The 22,774-nt window shown below is 44.8% G+C and overlaps 1 protein-coding gene across 1 annotated transcript; it reads left to right on the forward strand.

Moving 5' to 3' along the window:
* Positions 1-1,952: 1,952 nt before the first annotated feature.
* On the forward strand, positions 1,953-9,626 carry LOC140119841 (uncharacterized). The gene is made up of 2 exons (XM_072139259.1): positions 1,953-2,152; positions 2,800-9,626. The coding sequence occupies exons 1-2, from the start codon at positions 2,068-2,070 to the stop codon at positions 4,020-4,022; spliced, it is 1,308 nt and encodes a 435-aa protein (XP_071995360.1). The 5' UTR covers positions 1,953-2,067; the 3' UTR covers positions 4,023-9,626.
* The last annotated feature ends 13,148 nt before the right edge of the window (positions 9,627-22,774 follow it).

Consider the following 22,774-nt stretch of genomic DNA (forward strand, 5'->3'; position numbering starts at 1 on the left):
GTGGAGGAGGCTGGAGGGCAGGAGGCCACAGGTGGAGGAGGCTGGAGGACAGGAGACCTCCTGTCCTACAGCCTCCTCCACCTGTGGGCTCCTGTCCTCTAGCCTCCTCCTGACAGTCTTTTCAAAGCCTCCTCCTGTCCTTCATCCTCACCCAGGACTTTACTCACCTTTCCATCGTTCCCCCGCAGTCCTGCATCCTTCTTTCCACGGGGCTTGGAGGGGGTAGGGCCATCTGGAAGTGGCTCCTACCCTCAGATAGCCCGCCCCCCCCCCTCCCCTCTTTGTCACCTTGGAGCTCCAGGGAGAGGAGGAAGAAGGACTGCGGGGGAACAATGGCAAGGTAACTAAGGGTTTTTTCTTTAAACAGGAGCTGGTCCCACCTCCTGGTCTCGGCTCCGCACCTCTAGTGTCGTGGGACGGAGACCAGTAGGTGGGACATTGTGGGACATTCTCCCAACTGCCGGGACAGCGCCCATTGGAGCAAAAACTGACTTCATGCGGCAGTCATCCACGTGCCGTCCTGTTTTTTGTTTTTTTTTTCTGAGAATCAATTGACTTCTGTGGAGGTCCATGGTCCATAGCGCTCGCTACAATTTTTTTTCTCACGGTCTGAAAAACAAAACCAGACATGTGAACGGACCCATAGAAATAAATGGGTCAGTGTAAGAGATGAGCGGACCCAATGGTCGAGTTTGGCCGCCTTACCTGGACATATTGCCGGATTGGTGGCTGAACAGCCTATCTGGCTAATTGACACCACCTAGCCATGGCTGTGATTGGTCAAGGGAAACCTGTTCAGTTTCCAGTTCAGCAATATGTCCGGGGCAAACGGCTTAACCCAATCCCAACCATCGGATCCCGGTACTACACTTGGCTTTCATTGGCTTTTCTTAACCTCTTGGGACTGCACCATAGTGCATGTGCATCCTCACAGGCTCAGCTCCCTCCATACACGGCTCACCTGCTGGAGGCAGGCTGTAATAAAAGAGAAGAATATATACAATATATTGCATGGGCAATGGGGGCCGCGTGTCCGAGGGGTTTCAGTGAAAAACATTTTTAAAGAAAATAATTTGCTTCCCGGATCACTACAAGGTCCTCGAAGGAAATCTACTATCAAAATCCATCCGGATAAACCAAGGACACTTATTCATAGATTCAGGCACCGTGACTGTTGTTAACTTATCCATGGCCTCCTTTCTTCTAAAACCAACTTTTAAAGTTATGCTAATGAGCTCTCAGTGCTGCAGATTAACAGGCTGTTACACTGCACAGGGGCACTTCCTCTTTCCACTGTGTGCTGCAACTTCCTCTGCTGTAGTGAGATCAGGCAAAGGGAAAGAGGAACTGCGGGAGCACAAGGGCAGGGTGAGACAGTGCGACAGCCTGTGAAGCTACAGCACAAAGGGATTCTGAGGCTCGGAACCGTCCTGGAGAATCCCCATCTGTCACATCACACATGTCATGGACACAATTGCTTCATATAGAGTTTGCTCTTAGTTCTTCTCATGTTTCCTCAGGTTCTATAGATCCAGGACTCCCAGAGGTTTCTCCTAAAGATGATCCTTTCCATCAATGATCCACCAGGGATCCGGGAGAAGGACAGAGAGCAGATGGCGGCCAGGATCCTGGAGCTCACCCTGGAGATGATCTCCTTGATAACCGGAGAGGTGAGAGTCTCCCAGGACACGGCTCTTATCTCTAGGAATAACAGCGGGAAATGACTGGAGAGGTGAAGGATTCTTAGGATCTATGTAGTGATCAGTGTCTCCCCATACACAGGATTACACAGTAGTGAAGAAGTCGTCTGGTGAGTGTGTGACCCCCCGTGTGTCAGGAGGATGGACCCAGAGCCCCATCACCGAGCCTCCACCTCATTCACTGATACATGAGCAGAAGATCCTAGAACTTACCTCCAGGATCACTGAGCTGCTGAGCGGAGAGGTGAGCGCTGCCGGGAATGCTGGGACATTGTACAATAACACAAGGGAGGGGTCTGGGTGATGACTGTGTCATTGTGGGTGTCAGGTTCCTATAAGGTGTCAGGACGTCACTGTCTATTTCTCCATGGAGGAGTGGGAGTATATAGAAGGACACAAGGACCAGTACAAGGACATCATGATGGAGGACCACCAGCCCCTCACATCACCAGGTAAGAGGAGACCTTCCTGATTATAGAGGACAGAGCAGGTGTGAGGTCACCTCCTCCATCATCTCATCATCACATATAGACAAATATCTAAATCTGCCTATGAAAAACATGTTAACTTCATTAATCTTGTATCTTCTTTATCTCACGACCCCAGATAATCATTTTTTTGCCTTCAACTCCCTCCTCTTCATCTTGCATCTTGTCATTAGGCTTCCCTAAACAGATGGGTTTTCAGGTTGGGGGGAGACGTCTCCTCTCTTCTAGTCTATCGGTGTCTATCAGCCGTAACATAGAAGAAATGTATAATCATATTTTTTCCTCCATGTAACGGATCTCTCCCACCAGACCCATCCATCACTATTAATGGCTCCACACTCTCCCTGGTCCTAGGAGTCTCTGCTGCCTATAACTCTGCTCTGCCCCCCCCATAGCCAGGTCCTCACTACAACCTGCTGCCTCCATCTCTAGAACATCTCTCACATCTGATCCTCAACCCGGAGTCTACATTATTACAAGCTTCTATCTCTCCTACTATCTGCCTCCAGGACTTCTCCCGTCCAGAGCAGATGGACCATTTGGGACTTACTTCTGCTCGTAACTGGGAAAAAGAAAACCTATGAGTTTGATTTCTGGATTATATTTTTTAGGTACCAAAAGAAGAAAAAGTACAAGAGGTCCCCATGGACGTCCCCCCTCATCTCCTTGTGGGGAAGTAGAAGATAATCAGTCACATCTTTCCACAGAGGAGGGAAATCATGGAGATAAGAAGCAGTTTTCACTTCCAAAACGTGAGAAACGTTTTACCCAGAAATCAAATCCTCTCATTCACCTTCAAAGTTCCCAAAAGAGAAAGGTTTTTTCATGTTCAGAATGTGAGAAAAACTTTACACAGAAATCAAGCCTTGAGCAGCATTTAAGAAGTCACACAGGGGAGAAGCCATTCTCATGTAATGAATGTGGGAAATGTTTTGTTTCAAAATCAGTTCTTGTTCGACATCGGAGAACTCACACAGGAGAGAAACCATATTTGTGTACTGAATGTGGGAATTCTTTTGTTTCAAGATCAAATCTTGTTGTACATCAGAGAAGTCACACAGGGGAGAAGCCATTTTTATGTTCAGAATGTGGGAAATGTTTTGTTTCAAAATCAAATTTTCTTAGACATCAGAGAAGTCACACAGGAGAGAAACCATTCTCATGTACTGATTGTGGGAAAACTTTTGCTACAAAGTCAAATCTTGTTGTACATCAGATAAGTCACACAGGAGAGAAACCATATTCATGTACTAAATGTGGGAATTTTTTTTCTTGCCCATCACATCTTTTAAAGCACCAGAGAATTCACAAAGGAGAGAAATCATTCCCATGTATGGAACGTGGGAAATGTTTTGTTTCAAAATCAAATTTTGTTGAACATCAGAGAAATCACACAGGAGAGAAACCATTCTCCTGTACTGAATGTGGTGAATGTTTTACTTGGAAAGTAAATCTTTTAAAACATCAGAAAATTCACACAGGAGAGATCCCATTTCCATGTCCAGAATGTGGAAAGTGTTTTAGTAGAAAATTACATCTTATTAGACATCAGAGAACTCACACAGGAGATAAACCCTTCTCATGTTCTGAATGTGGGAAATGTTTTGTTATTAAATCACATCTTGTTGACCATCAAAGAACTCACACAGGAGAGAAGCCGTTTTCATGTACTGAATGTGGGAAATGTTTTAGTTGGAAGTCAGTTCTTGTCACACATCTGAGAACTCACACAGGAGAGAAGCCATTTTCATGTACTGAATGTGGGAAATGTTTTAGTGGGGGGACAGTTCTTGCCAAACATCAGCGAAGTCACACAGGAGAGAAGCCATGTTAATGTTTATAGTGTAAGATACGTGACCAGTTTAGATATTAATTGTTCCGTCAGATGACTTCTGCTGGTGTCGGCAGCTTATGTATTCGTTAAAAGCTTAGATACATGGGTAGGTGATCGCGTCATGAATAATGTTTCTCTATGAAATTTTCAGGACCAACTTTCCTGGTTGTCTTCAGGCAGCACCGAATGGGTTAAGTCTACTTTCCTCCTATTGGACAGAAGATAACAATTGATTAGCAAAGTGATTGGCAGTTGACTCCCTATAACAGTGATGGCGAACCTTTTGGAGACAGAGTGCCCAAACTATAACCAATACCCATTTACATGTCACAAAATGCCAACATGATAATTTAAGTAGTAACTTATTGATCCCTGCTGTATCACAGGTTTCAATCGTATTGGTGTCCTGAGTTCACCAATACAATAGTAAGATGATGGAAAAATTTGGATTGTAGCTTCCCTCCAGGGTCCCCTGAAGATGAAGAATCAGGGGACCCAGAGCAGGAGCTCCAACGACAACTCATCTCTATCCACACCTTCTCGCTCCTCCTGTAGTGCTGGCAGCCAAGGATATTGTTTTAAAATGGCGCTGAGCATGGCACGTCCTGCGCTGTCTTGGACCACTAGAGGAAGCCCTGAGTCCTGTCTGCCAAACTCTCTGTTGGCAGGAAGGCCTGGGTGCCCACAGAAAGGGCTCTGAGTGCCACCTCTGGCACCAGTGCCATAGGTTCGCCACCACTGCCCTATAAGGTCCCCCAGAGACACCCATCTTTTTTCTTCTGTGTTTTAGAAGTTGTGGAGCTTGGCTTCCTTTCCCTGAGCTGGGTGCCCAGGTGCTTGGGACTGCTACCTTGTCTGTAGCCATGCAAACTCGTGTTCCTCCGCCACATACGCAGGAATGGCAAGTGTCTCAGAGTCGGGGACTGGCATTTTCGTTGCTGCAGGCTATTCCGTATATGCAGGAGGACCACATCTGTACCGGAATGTTATATCTGGCGCACCGATTTAGGGTTCGTTTTGCGCATGTGCGAGATTGTATAATCTCGCAAGATCTACATCTTCATATTGCAATGCGATAAAGCTCAGCCAGACATAAGAACCTACCCTCAAGCACCGTAAGTATGGATTCCAGCATCGGGAGAGTCAGGTGTGCTTCTACATATGTCTGGTGTCCAAACACAGACTTTGCTGTTAGCAGCCCCTTCCAGAGGAATGGGAATCAGAGAGACCTGAGAGGGAGCACCTCCAATATGTTTTTCTCTTGGCTAAAGGATACTATATGTCACGGTTCGTGAGAGACGAGCCGTCTGAGAGTCTCTTTGGAAGAGTCTGTGGACCCTCTGGACCACCGCAGTGGCAGCCAAGGTAACAAATGCAAGAAACAGTCACAACCTGACATGACGGCAGGAACACAGAGGAGCACTAGTAACGCTGGTATGGAGTGAAGACAATGCTGGGCTGGAACCCTGGAAGGCACGGCATAAGCACAGGAAGGCAGGTTTTTACCACTGGGCTGGTGGTACAGCAGGAGCACAGTCGTACGGGAACGGACCACAGGATACTATCCACAGGACACGGACCACAGGATACGGAACATTGGACACAGACCACAGGATATGAACCACCGGACACAGGTCACGGACCACCGGATACGGACTGCTGGACATGGAATGCAGGATATGGACCGCAGGACGTGGACCACCGGAGGTGTCTGGAAACGCACAGGAAACGGAACCTCGGGAAACACACGGGAGGCTTTCACTTCAGTGGGAAGACTGGAAGATCCGGCGGGGAGTGAAGGGAGCTGTTTCAGTTCTTTCACGTCTGGGCCCAAACCCCTTCAGACGCCTGGGTATCATCCCGACACTCAGAGGTTACACACTCGAATTATTACAGACTCCTCCAGACAAATTTTCCATCAATGTTACGTCGGACCAAGTTGTACCGAATCTTATTTAAGATTTCCTATCCAAAGAAGCATCCAATAGTCCCTTTCCACCAGCAAGGCTCGGGAGTTTACTCTAGAGTTTTTCCCGTTCCAAAGCAGGGGGAGATAGTTGAGATCAATAACAAGTCTCCAATCTCACCCGTTCTATAATATAGAAAAAGTTCAAGATGGAGTCAATCAGGTCCGTGATCGGCCTTCTTACTAAAGGCTGCTTCATGGCTTCAATAGATCTAAAGGATCTACACATTTTGATTCTGAAAGCTTACAGGAGGTTTCTTTGGGTTGCTGTTCTGAGGAACAATTCCATTCAACATCTTCGGCTCAAACGCCTTCTCTTTGGGAGCAGTTCCGCTCTGAGTGTTTACCAAAGTAGCGGCGGTTCTATCAGCAGCCCTGAGGCTGCAAGGGTGTGTGTTTTTCCCCATCTGGACGACTGGTTGTTCATCGCCCCCAAAAAAAGACAGAGTTGGAACAGAACTTGGCAATCACCCTGAAGATTTGGTGGATCACGGTTTCATGATCAATTTAAAATCCTCCGTGATAAATTTATCCAGTATGATGCTCTCCCTATCATCAAACAGGTCTATCAATCTGAAGAAGACGGTCTTGCAACTGATTCTTGATCAGGAATCCACTCTACGGAGAGCCATGTCAGTGTTGGGAATACTCACCTCAGTGATAGATGCGGTTCCATTGGCAAAGGCCCATATGAGAAGACTACAGTCCTCTATTCTCCGCCAGTGGTCCAGATGTCCGTAGTCCTTAGACAATCCAATAACTATCCCTCTGACAGTCATACAAGATCTTGTATGGTGGCTCAAAAATATGCTGAAAGGAAGTCCATTCATTACATGCCCCCGATAGTCCTCACTACAGACGCCTCAAATTGGGGCTGGGGGCGCAAAAGGAAAATTTGAAGGAATTGAGAGCGGGGCGGCTAGCCCTACAGAGTCTTCTTCTGGATCAAGAAGTGTTTGATTTGAACAACCTATCGGTAGTTTAAGTTTAGTATGTAAACAAACAGGGAGGTACGAGGAGCCTCTCTCTCTCCAAGGAGTGTGCTGACATAATGAGATGGGCAGAGAAGAACGTCTGGGGCCTATCGGCGATACATCTAATGGGTTGCCTGAATGTAAAGGCAGATTGGTTGAGCCGGAATCTGGTCCATTCAGTGGTCCCTGAACAAAGAAGTGTTCAAGATGGCCATTCAAAAAATGGGCTGTCCTCAATTGGTCCCTTTATGTGTTTCCCCCTTTGCCTCTCATTCCAAAGATTCTACAAAAGATAGGAAGCGAGAAGACTCTAGTAATTGCAATTATCCCCTTTTGTGGATCTCCCAGGGGATATTCTGGAAACTGCCCTGGTTCAGGGCAGCTGTCTTAAAGCCTAAAAACATAAAACTACAACAGCGAATTTTGAAGACTTTTGAACAGTAGTGCCATACAAAGGGGGTTTCACATACTTCTGTTCCAGTGTTACTTCAATTTCTTCAGGACGGAATTAAAAAAGGTCTTAAATTCAACTCCACCATGGGTGGTATGTTCTCATATAGTCTTCTAGTTCGTAGATTTTTCAGGGGTTTGAAGAAATTGAAACCTCCAGTGAAGTCTCCATTACCGTCTTGAGATTTGTTGATTATCCTTAAAGTAAACCTACCACAACGGATGCTCAGGAGCTCCGGCGTGGAGCCCGTGCATCCACCAGCCTGCCTTCTGCGCATGCGCAGAACTCTGGCTCCGCGGACGAGTAGCTGCGCACTGAAGATGCCTGGGTAGGAGGCTTAAACAGGCTATGGGGAGTGGAGTAGCCTCAGTAGCCTCTGTGGTAAATTTAAATGTTTACATACAAAATAAAAGGATTAGTCCTAAAAAGGGCCTAAAGTACCATCCCAGTTGGCTATTAATCAGGAGATAATTTTTCCCGTTTTTATTTTCACCACCAGAAGATGAGACATAGGGAAATCGTCAATTTCTTGATATGAAAGGGTGTATCCTGTGTTACTTATCCAAGGTCGAAGATATTAGCCAAACAGAGGCATTGTTTCTTCAATATAAAGGCACTAACAAAGGTAAAAAAGAAAGTAAACCAACCTTAGCCGGGTGGGTGAAGAATATTATCTCGATTTGTTACAGTTTGGAGGGTCTCTCTTCACCTATAAATGTTAAGGCACATTCTACTAGGTCAATGGCTGCCTCCTGGGCAGAAAGCGCGCAAGTACCACTGGATCAAATCTGCAAAGCTGCTAATTGGTCTTTTCTATCAACATTTATGAAACATTACAGACTGGATTTAGTTCCCGGGGTAGGCCTGGCCTTCGGCAAAAGGGTTCTCAGTGTGGCTGCTTCATCAGCTTATTAATTCACATTCGGTTCTGCCTGCGGACAACCAGGAATATGAAAGTTTGCTCACTGAAATTTTTGTTTCCTGTAGTCCAAAGGCAACACAAATATAGCCCCCCCCCCCCCCAAAAAAAAAGGTGTCTATTGCTTCGATGAAAACACGTGAGATGGGTCTCTGGGGGATCTTATAGGGCAGTGATGGCGAACCTTTTGGAGACAGAGTGCCCAAATTACAAGCAAAATCCACTTTTTTGCCGTGAAGTGCCAACATGGCTATTTAAGCAGTAACTTATAGCTACATGTTCTTCCACATCTTTCAATCATTTCGGCCGCCTGAGGCCACCAATACAGTTGAAAGAAGGAGGACAATTTCAGACTCATTATAGATTCTCTCCATGGCCTCTCTGTTTAGGATGAATGGTGGTTCCCGCAGGAAGACCTTCAAAGATATTGCACCTCTGTCAACACCTTCTCACTTTTCCCGCAGTTCCTAACAGCCAATGAAGTGTTGCTTTAAAATAGCGCTGAGAGCAGCATCTCTTAAGTTGCCTGGGACTGCAGGAAGATTTGGTGGATTTGGTCATACTCGGTGAACTTTGCCCTGGGGCAATGGTCTGAGTGCCCACAGAAATGGCTCAGACTGCCACTTCTGGCACCCGTGCCATAGGTTCGCCACCACTGTTATAGGGAGTCAGCTGCCAATTACTTTTCTAATCAATTGTTATCTTCTGTCCAATAGGAGGAAAGTAGACTTAATCCATTCAGTGCTGCCTTCGGACTACAGGAAGCAAACATTTCGGTTAGCAAATTTTCATAATGTGAATGTATAAATGATAATTGATTTCTTAGGTGACTTTTACATGTTCCATACCTCCAGTCATTGTCAGCAGCTCGTCCTCCTGTGACTTGGTTACGGTGAAGCTGCTCTGATGTATAATAATAAATTTTATGATTGTGCCTTCAACATGTAACTTGTATCTTTCTGGGGAAAGGTTCACCCAGACGAGCAGCAGCCAGTGTGTTCTCTCCTAGATGGAGGCTTGTCCTCCCCTGTAATGGTCCTTTACTCCATGTAAATGGTCATGTACAAAGCCCTCGACTAGACAGATTGGACGTCACTGTGTCACAAAGATGGTGGAACGCTGTGACCTTGTGTTGGCGATATATACCGTAAGTGTCCTGCTGTATAAAGTTCCCAGATGTTATGTGTATTGTTTGAATTCGATTTAAAAACATATTTTTAATGGGAATATTTGTGACTATAAGCTCAATGATCTGCAGGGGGCGCTCTGGCGTTGTATTCCTTTAATAAAATTTTTTTACTGAAGTAATAAAAAGTTTTTTACACCAAGGATTCTCATTTTTGGAAAGCCTGAGCTCATACAGTGTTGGCTGCCACACACGCAGCCGTTCTGTGACACTACCAGCCAGAAGGACCTGCAAGGGTCAGAGATTGATAGATTAATCAGCTTTAAAGCTGGCACTTCCATTAAAATCTTGGAGGCAGTCTCAGTATAGTTTGCAGTTCAAGCAAAATCATAAAGGTGCCAATTTAGAATTGCTTGATAAAGTAGCGAAGAACAAGAGAAACTTTAAATCACAATAACAAGGTCTTACAACCAATAATGGCTCTTTATGAGCCAGTAACTACAAGACTATGAATCACATCGAGACAGACGTGGGGGGGGGGGGGGCGGGGACACAACAAGGGAGATACAGTAGGGAAATAGAGGATGGGGGGAGGAAAGGTAGTGTCTGCACCCATTATAGGGGGTGGGTCTGTTACCCACTCCTCAGCATTCGTTTCTACCCGTCCAGAAGTCGTCCCACGGGGCCCAAATAAGGTTAAATCTATCTACTGTGTTTTGGAGGAGCGCGGTGAGATGTTCCATTTTTCGCATTTCCTGTATCCTGGCACATAATTCTGCGCAGGAAGGTGTGGAAGGTTGTTTCCACTTAGCCGAGATTAAACACTTAGCCACAGTAAGTAAGTGTAGGAGGAGTTTGAGGGTATAGGTTCAACAAGCATACGGTAGGATCCAAAGAAAGGTTGTAATGGAGTACAGAAGACAACATATTGAACACCATTTTCCAATACTCTCGGATACCCGGGCAGTGCCAAAAGATATGTGGGACAGATGCTCCATTTTCTCCACACCTCCAACACACATGAGGAGAGTCAGGGTATATGCGGTGTAGTAGGGCTGGCGTATGATACCAGAACATCAATAGTTTGTAATGGTTCTCCTTGAACTGGACACACTGGGACGACTTTGCCGCCCTATCCCAAACAATCCTCCAGGTTTCCTGTGGCAACTCCTTATCCAAGTATGTTTCCCACTTCCTCATATAGTCATGTTTCGGGGGGGGGGGGGGGTCTGCTGGGTAGGTCAGGATTTTATATATAGCCGAAATGAGACCTGCCGTGGATTGTTCCATTTTGCAAAGCCTCTCAAACTCCGTAGGTGTAGACACCTTAGTGGAGCCGTACAGTGAATTGAGTTATGATATAATTTGCAGGTAGCTGAAGAGAGAAGATGAAGGGAGCTTAAATCTAGCTTACAAATCTGGAAAATCCAGAATGGCCTTTGAGCCAAAATCGACAATATCTGCAAAGCGAAAAAGGTTCTTAAGGAACCATGGTCTGGACATCTGCCCTGTAAGGCTAGAGGGCAAGCGCGGATTGAAAAGAAAAGAGGTCATGGGAGAGTATTGGGATTCTAGGGGGAAGTGTCTCTTACACTGAGCCCAAATCGATCTGGTGTGTGTCATAGGACCTAACAGCGGGGTGTCAGGGGTGATGGCAGTGGTGGCCCAAAGGAAAGCATTAGGGTGAACCGGAGCACTCCAGAGCTTCTCCACCTCCATCCACTTAGAATAAGCCGGCATAGTCGACCACACCGGGATCCGGCGAAGGTGGGCCGCCCAGTAGTATTTCACTATGTCTGGGACTGCGAGCCCCCCCATGTCTCTAGGTTGGGTCATTAGCTTACCAGGTAATCTGTGTCTCTTATGTGCCCAAATGAATTGCAAGAGAGAAGCCTGGAGCGCCCCGAGAACCCTAAGGGGGATCGGGACTGGGAGGGTCTCGAAGTGATATATCAATTTCGGCAGGATTGTCATTTTTATAGCCGAGATTCTCCCAAAGAAGGAGATCGGCATTTTATGCGACTTGTCTAATAACTTCCGCAAAGAGTCAAAAAGGGGGGTGGGGAAGTTGTGAGAGTATAACAGTTTGTAAGTAGGAGTCAAATTTACTCCCAGGTATTTCAGGGAGGTTGTTTGCCATCTATAATTATAATTGGATTTTAAAAGTGCCAATTCATCCTGTGGTAGGTTAATGGGGAGGGCTTCGGTTTTGGCGACATTAAACTTGTATCCTGATAGTTTACCAAACTCCTCTAGAAGTCTGTGTAGGTTGGGGAGCGAGAGGTGGGGCTTGGTGATGGTCAACAAGATGTCATCGCAAAGAGAGACAATTTGAATTCTTTATCCAGAACCATCACTCCTCCAACGTCCACAGACCCCCTGATGGCTACTGCCAAGGGCTCAATACAGAGGACAAAGAGGAGGGGGGATAACCGGCACCCTTGTCGAGTTCCGTTATGGATGGGGAACCTCGTTGATGTTACATGGGGGAGTTTAAGCCTTGTATGGCCTTTAAAAACAGACCACGTAAGCCATAATTTTTTAGTGCCTGGAACAGGAAGGGCCATCCCAGCCTGTCAAAGGCCTTTTCTGCATCTAAGCTCAGGACAAGGGCCTCCCCTCCTGTTCTGTTGACCACCTCAATTAAATCAATGGTGCGCCGGGTATTGTCACCACCCTGACGCGGGGGGATGAACCCCACTTGATCCTTGTGGATAAGCTGAGGGATCCACTGGAGGAGTCTATTAGCCAAAATTTTTGTCAAAATTTGTAGTCCGTGTTTAATAAGGCTATGGGCCTATAGTTTGAGCAGTCCAGGGGGTCTTTCCCAGGCTTAGGGATCAGGGTGATATGCGAATGGGACATCTCCCGCGGGACTGCCGTACCCTTGAGGAAAGCATTCAATAAAGTCAGCAAATGGGGAGCTAACAGCGATTGAAACGTTTGATAGTATAGGTACGTCAGTCCGTCAGGGCCCGGAGATTTGCCATTGGGAAGGGATTTTATAACCTCAGTCAGTTGCACAGAATGGAGGAATTGATCGCTCAATCCCCAAAGGACCGTACACGATTCTCAAAAACGTGGTTTCATTGGAAGCAGTTCCTGAGCTCCCAGTCCTACCGCACACTTCAAGATTGAGGTCTCTGGGGGGGGGGGGTGCAACCGGGAAAGCAAAACACCTCGCCCACACCTCTGGTACCTGCTACCCCCCCATCTTCTCTACCTATACTTGCATTGTATAGCGGCAACATTGCTTGCTTTAACTTTGCCGCAACAATTATATTTTTTGAGATTAACATAATGTATAGGCAGAGGTCAGTTCTCACCGGTTGTTCTTGATACAAATGTTTCCTCTTTACATGTTTAAACTGAATGTTGACTTGTTAACTATGCAAATAATAATAATGCATAAACCCACATTACTTTGTATGTATCTTAATTCACTCAATAAAGCCTTGAATGAGAAAAAAAAAATTAGGATGAGGGGGGGGCAAAGGAGAGAAAAATAAAGTAACGGGAGATGGATTAAATCCGGAAGGAGATCTCAGTCCTCCAGTCACCAGGAGGTTCTTTCAAGATTTCAAACCGGCAGGGTGGCCTATATGAGTGAGTGTCCATGTTGATGAGTAGCGTGTGGGGAGAGTCTCTCAGACGTCTTTTCTTCTGTATTTGTGTCCATTCAGGTGGCAGTGCAGGGGGTGGGGGAGTAATTTCCCAATCAGGAATATCAGGGACCTCCAGGTCCAGCACCTTACAAAAGCCCTGTAGGTCTGCATAGGAGCGTAGCAGAGATGTTTGGCCACCGTTATTAGCCATTAAGGCAAAGGGGAAGCCCCATCTATACAGAATGCCTTTGTCTCTCAGCTGGGAGAGCAGCGGCCGCAGCTGGCGCCGTTTGTGCAAGGTAATCCAAGAGGTTCACATACATTACACTAAGACAAAAACCGTACCAAATACAAAAGTACAGTGATCAGTAGACAAGTAGGAGGAGGACCCTGCCTTTGAGTGCTCATAACCTATATAGGGGGAGATAGAGGCCTGAGGTGGGGGAGCAGAGCAGTTAATGTGAGTTGTAAGCAAACCTGAAGGTGGGTTTTCAGGTTACGTTTGAAGTTTTGGAAAGTGGGGGACAGTCTGACACATTTGGTAGAGAGTTCAAGAGTTTGGGTGATGCACGGGAGAAGTCCTGGATGCGGTTGTGAGAGGAGCGGATGGTAATAGAGAGAAGCTGAAGGTCCCGTGAGGAATGGAGATTACTTGTAGGGCGGTATTGCCTCATGAGTTCAGAGGTATATGGAGGGGACATGGTTAGTATTTGTAGTGGCAGGACACAAACAAGGACAATGAGCCCTGGCACTGAGACCCCCAATCCGTCCCTACCTACTTATTGGGTCCCCCCTAACGGAGGCCAATAACTGGGCGGCGTTCCCTCCCTGGGTAAGGTGTGAACACGTAACAATACAGACAAACAAACACAATGGGGGTCCTTTACTAAGGGCCCGATAAGCGCTTTCCCGACGTGTTACCCGAATATTCCCTGCATTGCCCCGGGATTTTGGCGCACGCGATCAGATTGTGTGAACAGACTTGGGATTTATGTTATAGGTAACACCCAATCATGGGCTACACACATGCAAAAATTAACTATGCAAATAACAACAAAGAAGCATGTGTAAAGTAGCAAAACGATACAAAATCACTTTATTAGAGAAATGGACAAAAGACAACATCAGCAAGACAAAAAATGAATAAAAACATTTAAAAAGGAATGCACCCCAGTGCACCCATCAATGCAAAATCAACTGGAGCCCGACACCTGATAATGTCAGGTTATCCAGACCCGAGCCTCACAAAACCATCTCACAACTTAAATGAATATGAATGTCAAAGGTAAAACATGTGTCTGTGGGAGATGCTGAAAACAGCATTATCATCAAATCCGGCCAGAGAAAAAATGGAGATGGAGGCACCAATGTGCAAGGTGATCCTCTGTGCCGTGATGTATAGTATGCTATAACGGACCCACAAGACACTAGACCCAGCTGATGTTTACCGGAAGGTGTGAGGTGGAGGTGACAACTCGGGACAGGTCGCCCCACGCGTTCCGCCGCGTATTGCGGCCGGTGTGAGAGTGCCGGGGCTGCGTCCGGGAATGTTGTCATCCGGAAACAGGGAGGAGCCCGCCGCGGCATGACGTCACGTCCAGGCAACGTTCCGACACTACCGGGTAGAAGGTAAATGCAACGTACTTCTGAAATAGAAAAAAGATGCTAAGGCTACCACGAAAAGGGCCCTAGTCTGTAGACATGAGTGATAGCAAGAAGGTATGAAAATGATAATAATAATAAATGGACAGTGATGTGCAGATCACGGTATATTAAAGTGCAAAGTGCAAATGTAGTGCAAACCCAAATACATATCTAAGCAGTAGCAAGTAGCAAAGCACAATATTTATCCCGGATAAATTAATCACCAGATCTGGGCACAATCACATCAACACTCTGACATATAACTGCATGGGCCCATGCACATTCACCCACCGCACACACCACAACATACAGGCAAGAATAATTCATGGTTAATACATAATACAAAATGTATGATAGATACAAAAAATACAAAAATTACAAAAATCGAAGGTACTTGAATTAGTCAATGTGGCCATACATATCTTGAATACAAAACCTATAAGAGGTCAGGCTACACAAGGGGGTAGGACCGGAGGTTTTTTGAAGGAGGCAAGCGTCGGTCAAGGCAGGACAGGGACGTAAAATTTGGAAGACTATTGGGAGGAACCATAGATGAGCCACTGTTAGTCAAGGGTGGAAGTAGTAAGGGAGAGCTCCCGTGGGGTCAAGTGATGAATCTAAAAATAATGACAAAGCAACGTAAAATTATGATGTGCACGCACATAAAGCTGTCACGACAAAGTAGTGTTGTCCTAGACGGCAATAGAGGAAATTGCAGCCGGGAGAGGAATTGGAATATGGGCCACCAGGCTGTATATGTGGAATAGATAAGGCTTGGGTAAAGGTATGCCCAAAAAAAGGGGGGGGTGTTGTGGGCGCATGCCCGCAAAGAATGAGAAAAGTGTGACAAGAGAAAAAGAAAAAAGGGAAAAAGGGAAAAAAAGGAAAAAAGAAAAAGGAAAGAAAAAAAGGAGAAAAAGAAGAAGGTAAAGAGAGAGAACGCCACATTTGTCATTTCCACACCCCATTCACCATTTGGCTCATCCCGCCTCTCCACCCGGCTACCCCTCTATATATCACAGGTTCCTCACCTGCCCAAGGGGGCATCCCTCCCATTGGCACTGACACTCCCCCCACCTTGGGTCCCCAACATACACTTGGGTCACTTTCTGTGCTTATTCATTCATTTCCTCTATTTCCTGCTCTTTTCTTCTTTTTCCTTTTTTTCCCCCTTGCCTTTTTCTCTTTTCTCTTGTCTCTTTCTATCTTTCTTTCTCCTTTTTCTCCCCTTTTCCGTCATCTGCCTCATTTCATATTTTCTGTTTTTTCTAATTCTTCTTTTCTCTCTCTTTACCTTCTTCTTTTTCTCCTTTTTTTTTTTTTCTTTCCTTTTTCCTTTTTTTCCCTTTTTTCTTTTTCTCTTGTCACACTTTTCTCATTCTTTGCGGGCATGCGCCTTTACCCAAGCCTTATCTATTCCACATATACAGCCTGGCGGCCCATATTCCAATTCCTCTCCCGGCTGCAATTTCCTCTATTGTCGTCTAGGACAACACTACTTTGTCGTGACAGCTTTATGTGCGTGCAGATCATAATTTTACGTTGCTTTGTCATTATTTTTAGATTCATCGTGGGTCGACCTGTCCCGAGTTCTCACCTCCACCTCACACCTTCCGGTAAACATCAGCTGGGTCTAGTGTCTTGTGGGTCCGTTATAGCATACTATACATCACGGCACAGAGGATCACCTTGCACATTGGTGCCTCCATCTCCATTTTTTCTCTGGCCGGATTTGATGATAATGCTGTTTTCAGCATCTCCCACAGACACATGTTTTACCTTTGACATTCATATTCATTTAAGTTGTGAGATGGTTTTGTGAGGCTCGGGTCTGGATAACCTGACATTATCAGGTGTCGGGCTCCAGTTGATTTTGCATTGATGGGTGCACTGGGGTGCATTCCTTTTTAAATGTTTTTATTCATTTTTTGTCTTGCTGATGTTGTCTTTTGTCCATTTCTCTAATAAAGTGATTTTGTATCGTTTTGCTACTTTACACATGCTTCTTTGTTCTTATTCGCGATCAGATTGTGGCGCATCGGCGCTGGCATGCACGTGACGGAAATCGGGGGGGCGTGGCCGAACGGGAACTTCAGCACAGCAGCGCCACCTGGTGGATGTCGGAGGAACTACCTCAGTGAATCCAGGCCGGACCCGAATCCACTGCAGAGAACGTGCCGCTGGATCGGGATTGGACCGGGTAAGTAAATCTGCCCCAATAAGGCAAGGTACACAATGCGAGTCGGCAACAGCGGGGAATAACAATAACCAAATCACAATCCAAATAGAGAAGTCAGGACACAGCCAAGGGATCAGAAACTAGAGAAGGCAAGAGAGTTAGAGAACACAGTCCAGGCTAAACTGGACACTTATAGGGAAGCTCTGCCCTGCCATTGGTGGAAGGAGCAAGCAATTACAGGTCCACAGTGTTAACTCTTGCAAGACAGAATTAGAGAGTGGTGTGTCAGAATCAGGTCAGAGAGCCACTAGAACCTAGTTCAAACCGCAGGATGACGAAAACTCAGTGGGGCAGATTTACTTACCCGGTCCATTCGCGATCCAGCGGCGCGTTCTCTGCGGTGGATTTGTGTCCGGCCGGGATTCACTAAGGTAGTTCCTCCGCCATCCACCAGGTGGCGCTGCTGTGCTAAAGTTCCCCGGAGGCGTGCTGGAATGCACTGAAATTCACCGGCCAATACCTAGTGAAGGTAAGTGTAATTTTCGCGACACATTTTTTGTTTTAAATGCGGCGTTTTTTTCCGAATCCGTCGGGTTTTCGTTCGGCCACGCCCCCCGATTTCCTCGCGTGCATGCCGGCGCCAATGCGCCAAAATCCCGGGGCAATTCGGGGAAAATCGGCGCAAATGGCAAATATTCGTGTAACACGTCAGGAAAACGCGAATCGGGCCCTTAGTAAATGACTAAGAATTTGGCGTCAACAACATGAAAGCATGGATCCATCCTGCCTTGTATCAGCGGTTCAGGCTGGTGGTGGTGGTGTCATGGTGTGGGGAATATTTTCTTGGCACTCTTTGGGCCCCTTGGTACAACGCCACAGCCTACCTGAGTATTGTTGCTGACCATGTCCATCCCTTTATGAGCACAATGTACCCTGTAACATCTGATGGCTACTTTCAGCAGGATAATGCGCCATGTCATAAAGCTGGAATCATCTCAGACTGGTTTCTTGAACATGACAATGAGGTCACTGGACTCAAATGGCCTCCACAGTCACCAGATCTCAATCCAATAGAGCATCTTTGGGATGTGGTGGAACGGGAGATTCGCATCATCGATGTGCAGCCGACAAATCTGCGGCAACTGTGTGATGCCATCATGTCAATATGGACCAAAATCTCTGAGGAGCTTCCAGCACCTTGTTGTATCTATGCCACGAAGGATTGAGGCAGTTCTGAAGGCAAAAGGGGGTCCAACCCGTTACTAGCATGGTGTACCTAATAAAGTACAGTATATACAGTATAGGTGTGGGTGTATATATGACTATGTATGTAGCAGTATATATATGTCTCTGTATACAGTATAGGTGTGGGATGTATATATGACTATGTATGTAGCTGTATATATATATATATATGTCTCTGTATACAGTATAGGTGTGGGGTGTATATATGACTATGTATGTAGCTGTATATATATGTCTCTGTATACAGTATAGGTGTGGGGTGTATATATGACTATGTATGTAGCTGTATATATATGTCTCTGTATACAGTATAGGTGTGGGATGTATATATGACTATGTATGTAGCTGTATATATATATGTCTCTGTATACAGTATAGGTGTGGGGTGTATATATGACTATGTATGTATCTGTATATATATGTCTCTGTATACAGTATAGGTGTGGGATGTATATATGACTATGTATGTAGCTGTATATATATGTCTCTGTATACAGTATAGGTGTGGGATGTATATATGACTATGTATATAGCTGTATATATGTCTCTGTATACAGTATAGGTGTGTGTGTATATATATATATATATATATATATATATATGTCTCTGTATACAGTATAGGTGTGGGATGTATATATGACTATGCATGTAGCTGTATATATATGTCTCTGTATACAGTATAGGTGTGGGGTGTATATATGACTATGTATGTAGCTGTATATATATGTCTCTGTACACAGTATAGGTGTGGGGTGTATATATGACTATGTATGTAGCTGTATATATATGTCTCTGTATACAGTATAGGTGTGGGGTGTATATATGACTATGTATGTAGCTGTATATATATGTCTCTGTACACAGTATAGGTGTGGGGTGTATATATGACTATGTATGTAGCTGTATATATATGTCTGTATACAGTATAGGTGTGGGTGTATATATGACTATGTATGTAGCAGTATATATATGTCTCTGTATACAGTATAGGTGTGGGGTGTATATATGACTATGTATGTAGCTGTATATATATGTCTCTGTATACAGTATAGGTGTGGGATGTATATATGACTATGTATGTAGCTGTATATATATGTCTGTATACAGTATAGGTGTGGGGTGTATATATGACTATGTATGTATCTGTATATATATGTCTCTGTATACAGTATAGGTGTGGGATGTATATATGACTATGTATGTAGCTGTATATATATGTCTCTGTATACAGTATAGGTGTGGGATGTATATATGACTATGTATGTAGCTATATATATATATATCTGTATACAGTATAGGTGTGGGGTGTATATATGACTATGTATGTAGCTATATATATATATATCTGTATACAGTATAGGTGTGGGATGTATATATGACTATGTATGTAGCTGTATATATATGTCTGTATACAGTATAGGTGTGGGGTGTATATATGACTATGTATGTAGCTGTAGATATGTCTCTGTATACAGTATAGGTGTGGGGTGTATATATGACTATGTATGTAGCTGTATATATGTCTCTGTATACAGTACAGGTGTGGGGTGTATATATGACTATGTATGTAGCTGTATATATATGTCTCTGTATACAGTATAGGTGTGGAATGTATATATGACTATGTATGTAGCTGTATATATATGTCTCTGTATACAGTATAGGTGTGGGGTGTATATATATGTCTCTGTATACAGTATAGGTGTGGGGTGTATATATGACTATGTATGTAGCTGTATATATATGTCTCTGTATACAGTATAGGTGTGGGGTGTATATATGACTATGTATGTAACTGTATATATATGTGTCTCTGTATACAGTATAGGTGTGGGGTGTATATATGACTATGGATGTAGCTGTATATATATGTCTCTATATACAGTATAGGTGTGGGATGTATATATGACTATGTATGTAGCTATATATATATATATATGTCTGTATACAGTATAGGTGTGGGGTGTATATATGACTATGTATGTAGCTGTATATATGTCTCTGTATACAGTATAGGTGTGGGGTGTATATATGACTATGTATGTAGCTGTATATATGTCTCTGTATACAGTATAGGTGTGGGGTGTATATATGACTATGTATGTAGCTGTATATATACGTCTCTGTATACAGTATAGGTGTGGGGTGTATATATGACTATGTATGTAGCTGTATATATGTCTCTGTATACAGTATAGGTGTGGGGTGTATATATGACTATGTATGTAGCTGTATATATGTCTCTGTATACAGTATAGGTGTGGGGTGTATATATGACTATGTATATAGCTGTATATATATGTCTCTGTATACAGTATAGGTGTGGGGTGTATATATGACTATGTATGTAGCTGTATATATATGTCTCTATACAGTATAGGTGTGGGGTGTATATATATATGTCTCTGTATACAGTATAGGTGTGGGGTGTATATATAGGTCTCTGCATACAGTATAGGTGTGGGATGTATATATGACTATGTATGTAGCTGTATATATGTCTCTGTATACAGTATAGGTGTGGGGTGTATATATATGTCTCTGTATACAGTATAGGTGTGGGGTGTATATATGACTATGTATGTAGCTGTATATATATGTCTCTATACAGTATAGGTGTGGGGTGTATATATATATGTCTCTGTATACAGTATAGGTGTGGGGTGTATATATAGGTCTCTGTATACAGTATAGGTGTGGGATGTATATATGACTATGTATGTAGCTGTATATATATGTCTCTATACAGTATAGGTGTGGGGTGTATATATATATGTCTCTGTATACAGTATAGGTGTGGGGTGTATATATAGGTCTCTGTATACAGTATAGGTGTGGGGTGTATATATAGGTCTCTGTATACAGTATAGGTGTGGGGTGTATATATATGTCTCTGTATACAGTATAGGTGTGGGGTGTATATATATGTCTCTGTATACAGTATAGGTGTGGGGTGTATATATATATGTCTCTGTATACAGTATAGGTGTGGGGTGTATATATGACTATGTATGTAGCTGTATGTATAGGTCTCTGTATACAGTATAGGTGTGGGATGTATATATGACTATGTATGTAGCTGTATATATATGTCTCTGTATACAGTATAGGTGTGGGGTGTATATATGACTATGTATGTAGCTGTATATATATGTCTCTGTATACAGTATAGGTGTGGGGTGTATATATATATGTCTCTGTATACAGTATAGGTGTAGATACATGTAAGTCTCTGTCCTCCCCTTCTCCTCTATACACACTGCTGCTTCCTGTCCTCCCGGGAGCTCCGCCCCTCAGTGACATCACACTCCCCGGGTCACATGACTAGTGGATAGTGAGCAGGAGGCTCCGCCCCTCAGTGACATCACACTCCCCGGGTCACATGACTAGTGGATGATGAGCAGGAGGAAGTGTGTGAGGTAGAGAGTGTCCTGCACTGAGGAGAGAAGAGGTAAGTGACCAGAGGAGGGACTACAACTCCCAGCATGCTCCAGGAGCACACACACTATATGGAGGGACTACAACTCCCAGCATGCTCCAGGAGCACACACACACATACTATATGGAGGGACTACAACTCCCAGCATGCTCCAGGAGCACACACACACACACTATAAGGAGGGACTACAACTCCCAGCATGCTCCAGGAGCACACACACTATATGGAGGGACTACAACTCCCAGCATGTTCCAGGAGCACACACACTATATGGAGGGACTACAACTCCCAGCATGCTCCAGGAGCACACACACTATATGGAGGGACTACAACTCCCAGCATGCTCCAGGAGCACACACACTATATGGAGGGACTACAACTCCCAGCATGCTCCAGGAGCACACACACTATATGGAGGGACTATAACTCCCAGCATGCTCCAGGAGCACACACACTATATGGAGGGACTATAACTCCCAGCATGCTCCAGGAGCACACACACTATATGGAGGGACTACAACTCCCAGCATGCTCCAGGAGCACACACACTATATGGAGGGACTACACCTCCCAGCATGCTCCAGGAGCACACATTGTACATTGGGGGTTGTAGTGCGGGGGGAGTGTTAGGGCGCAGGTCACACGCTGCAGTTTCTTCTCCTTCTGTGATTGGTTCTGTGCAGATACAGGAGATAATAATCATCTCTGACTGGACGGTTTTTGGTTTCCGTGTTTTGTATTTATGGAAATATTGGGAATGTCTGGAATATTTGGGGTTGGATGTGACTCTGGTGTTTGGACACTTGGGGACCTCAGACGGGTCCTGCAGGGGCCCAGTAACCCCGGACGGGTCATATCCGGGTGCAGTCTGTAGGCCACGACCTCCATAAATAATCGCTCAGTAATTTCTATAAATAATCAGGAAGAATCCGACATTTTATTACATCCGGACACCAAACGGCATCAAAAATATTCAATTAACACTGGATAAAAACCTGCAAGAAACCTGGACAGTGTGAATAACATCCAATGTACACAAACCCACAGATACAGACAGCGGAGGGGCCGCAATGTCCTATATATGTGATGCTAAGGACCCGCAACGTCCTATATATGTGATGCTAAGGACCCGCAATGTCCTATATATGTGATGCTAAGGACCCGCTATATCCTATATATGTGATGCTGAGGACCCGCAATGTCC

This window comes from Engystomops pustulosus, chromosome 2 (assembly GCF_040894005.1).
Source record: "Engystomops pustulosus chromosome 2, aEngPut4.maternal, whole genome shotgun sequence".
Classification (NCBI taxonomy): domain Eukaryota; kingdom Metazoa; phylum Chordata; class Amphibia; order Anura; family Leptodactylidae; genus Engystomops; species Engystomops pustulosus.

Coding starts and splice junctions, on each gene's coding strand:
- LOC140119841 (XM_072139259.1), top strand. CDS start 2,068: ATGGAGGAGTGGGAGTATATAGAAGGACACAAGGACCAGTACAAGGAC. Junction 2,153..2,799: donor CCAGCCCCTCACATCACCAG/GTAAGAGGAGAC, acceptor TATATTTTTTAG/GTACCAAAAGAAGAAAAAGT.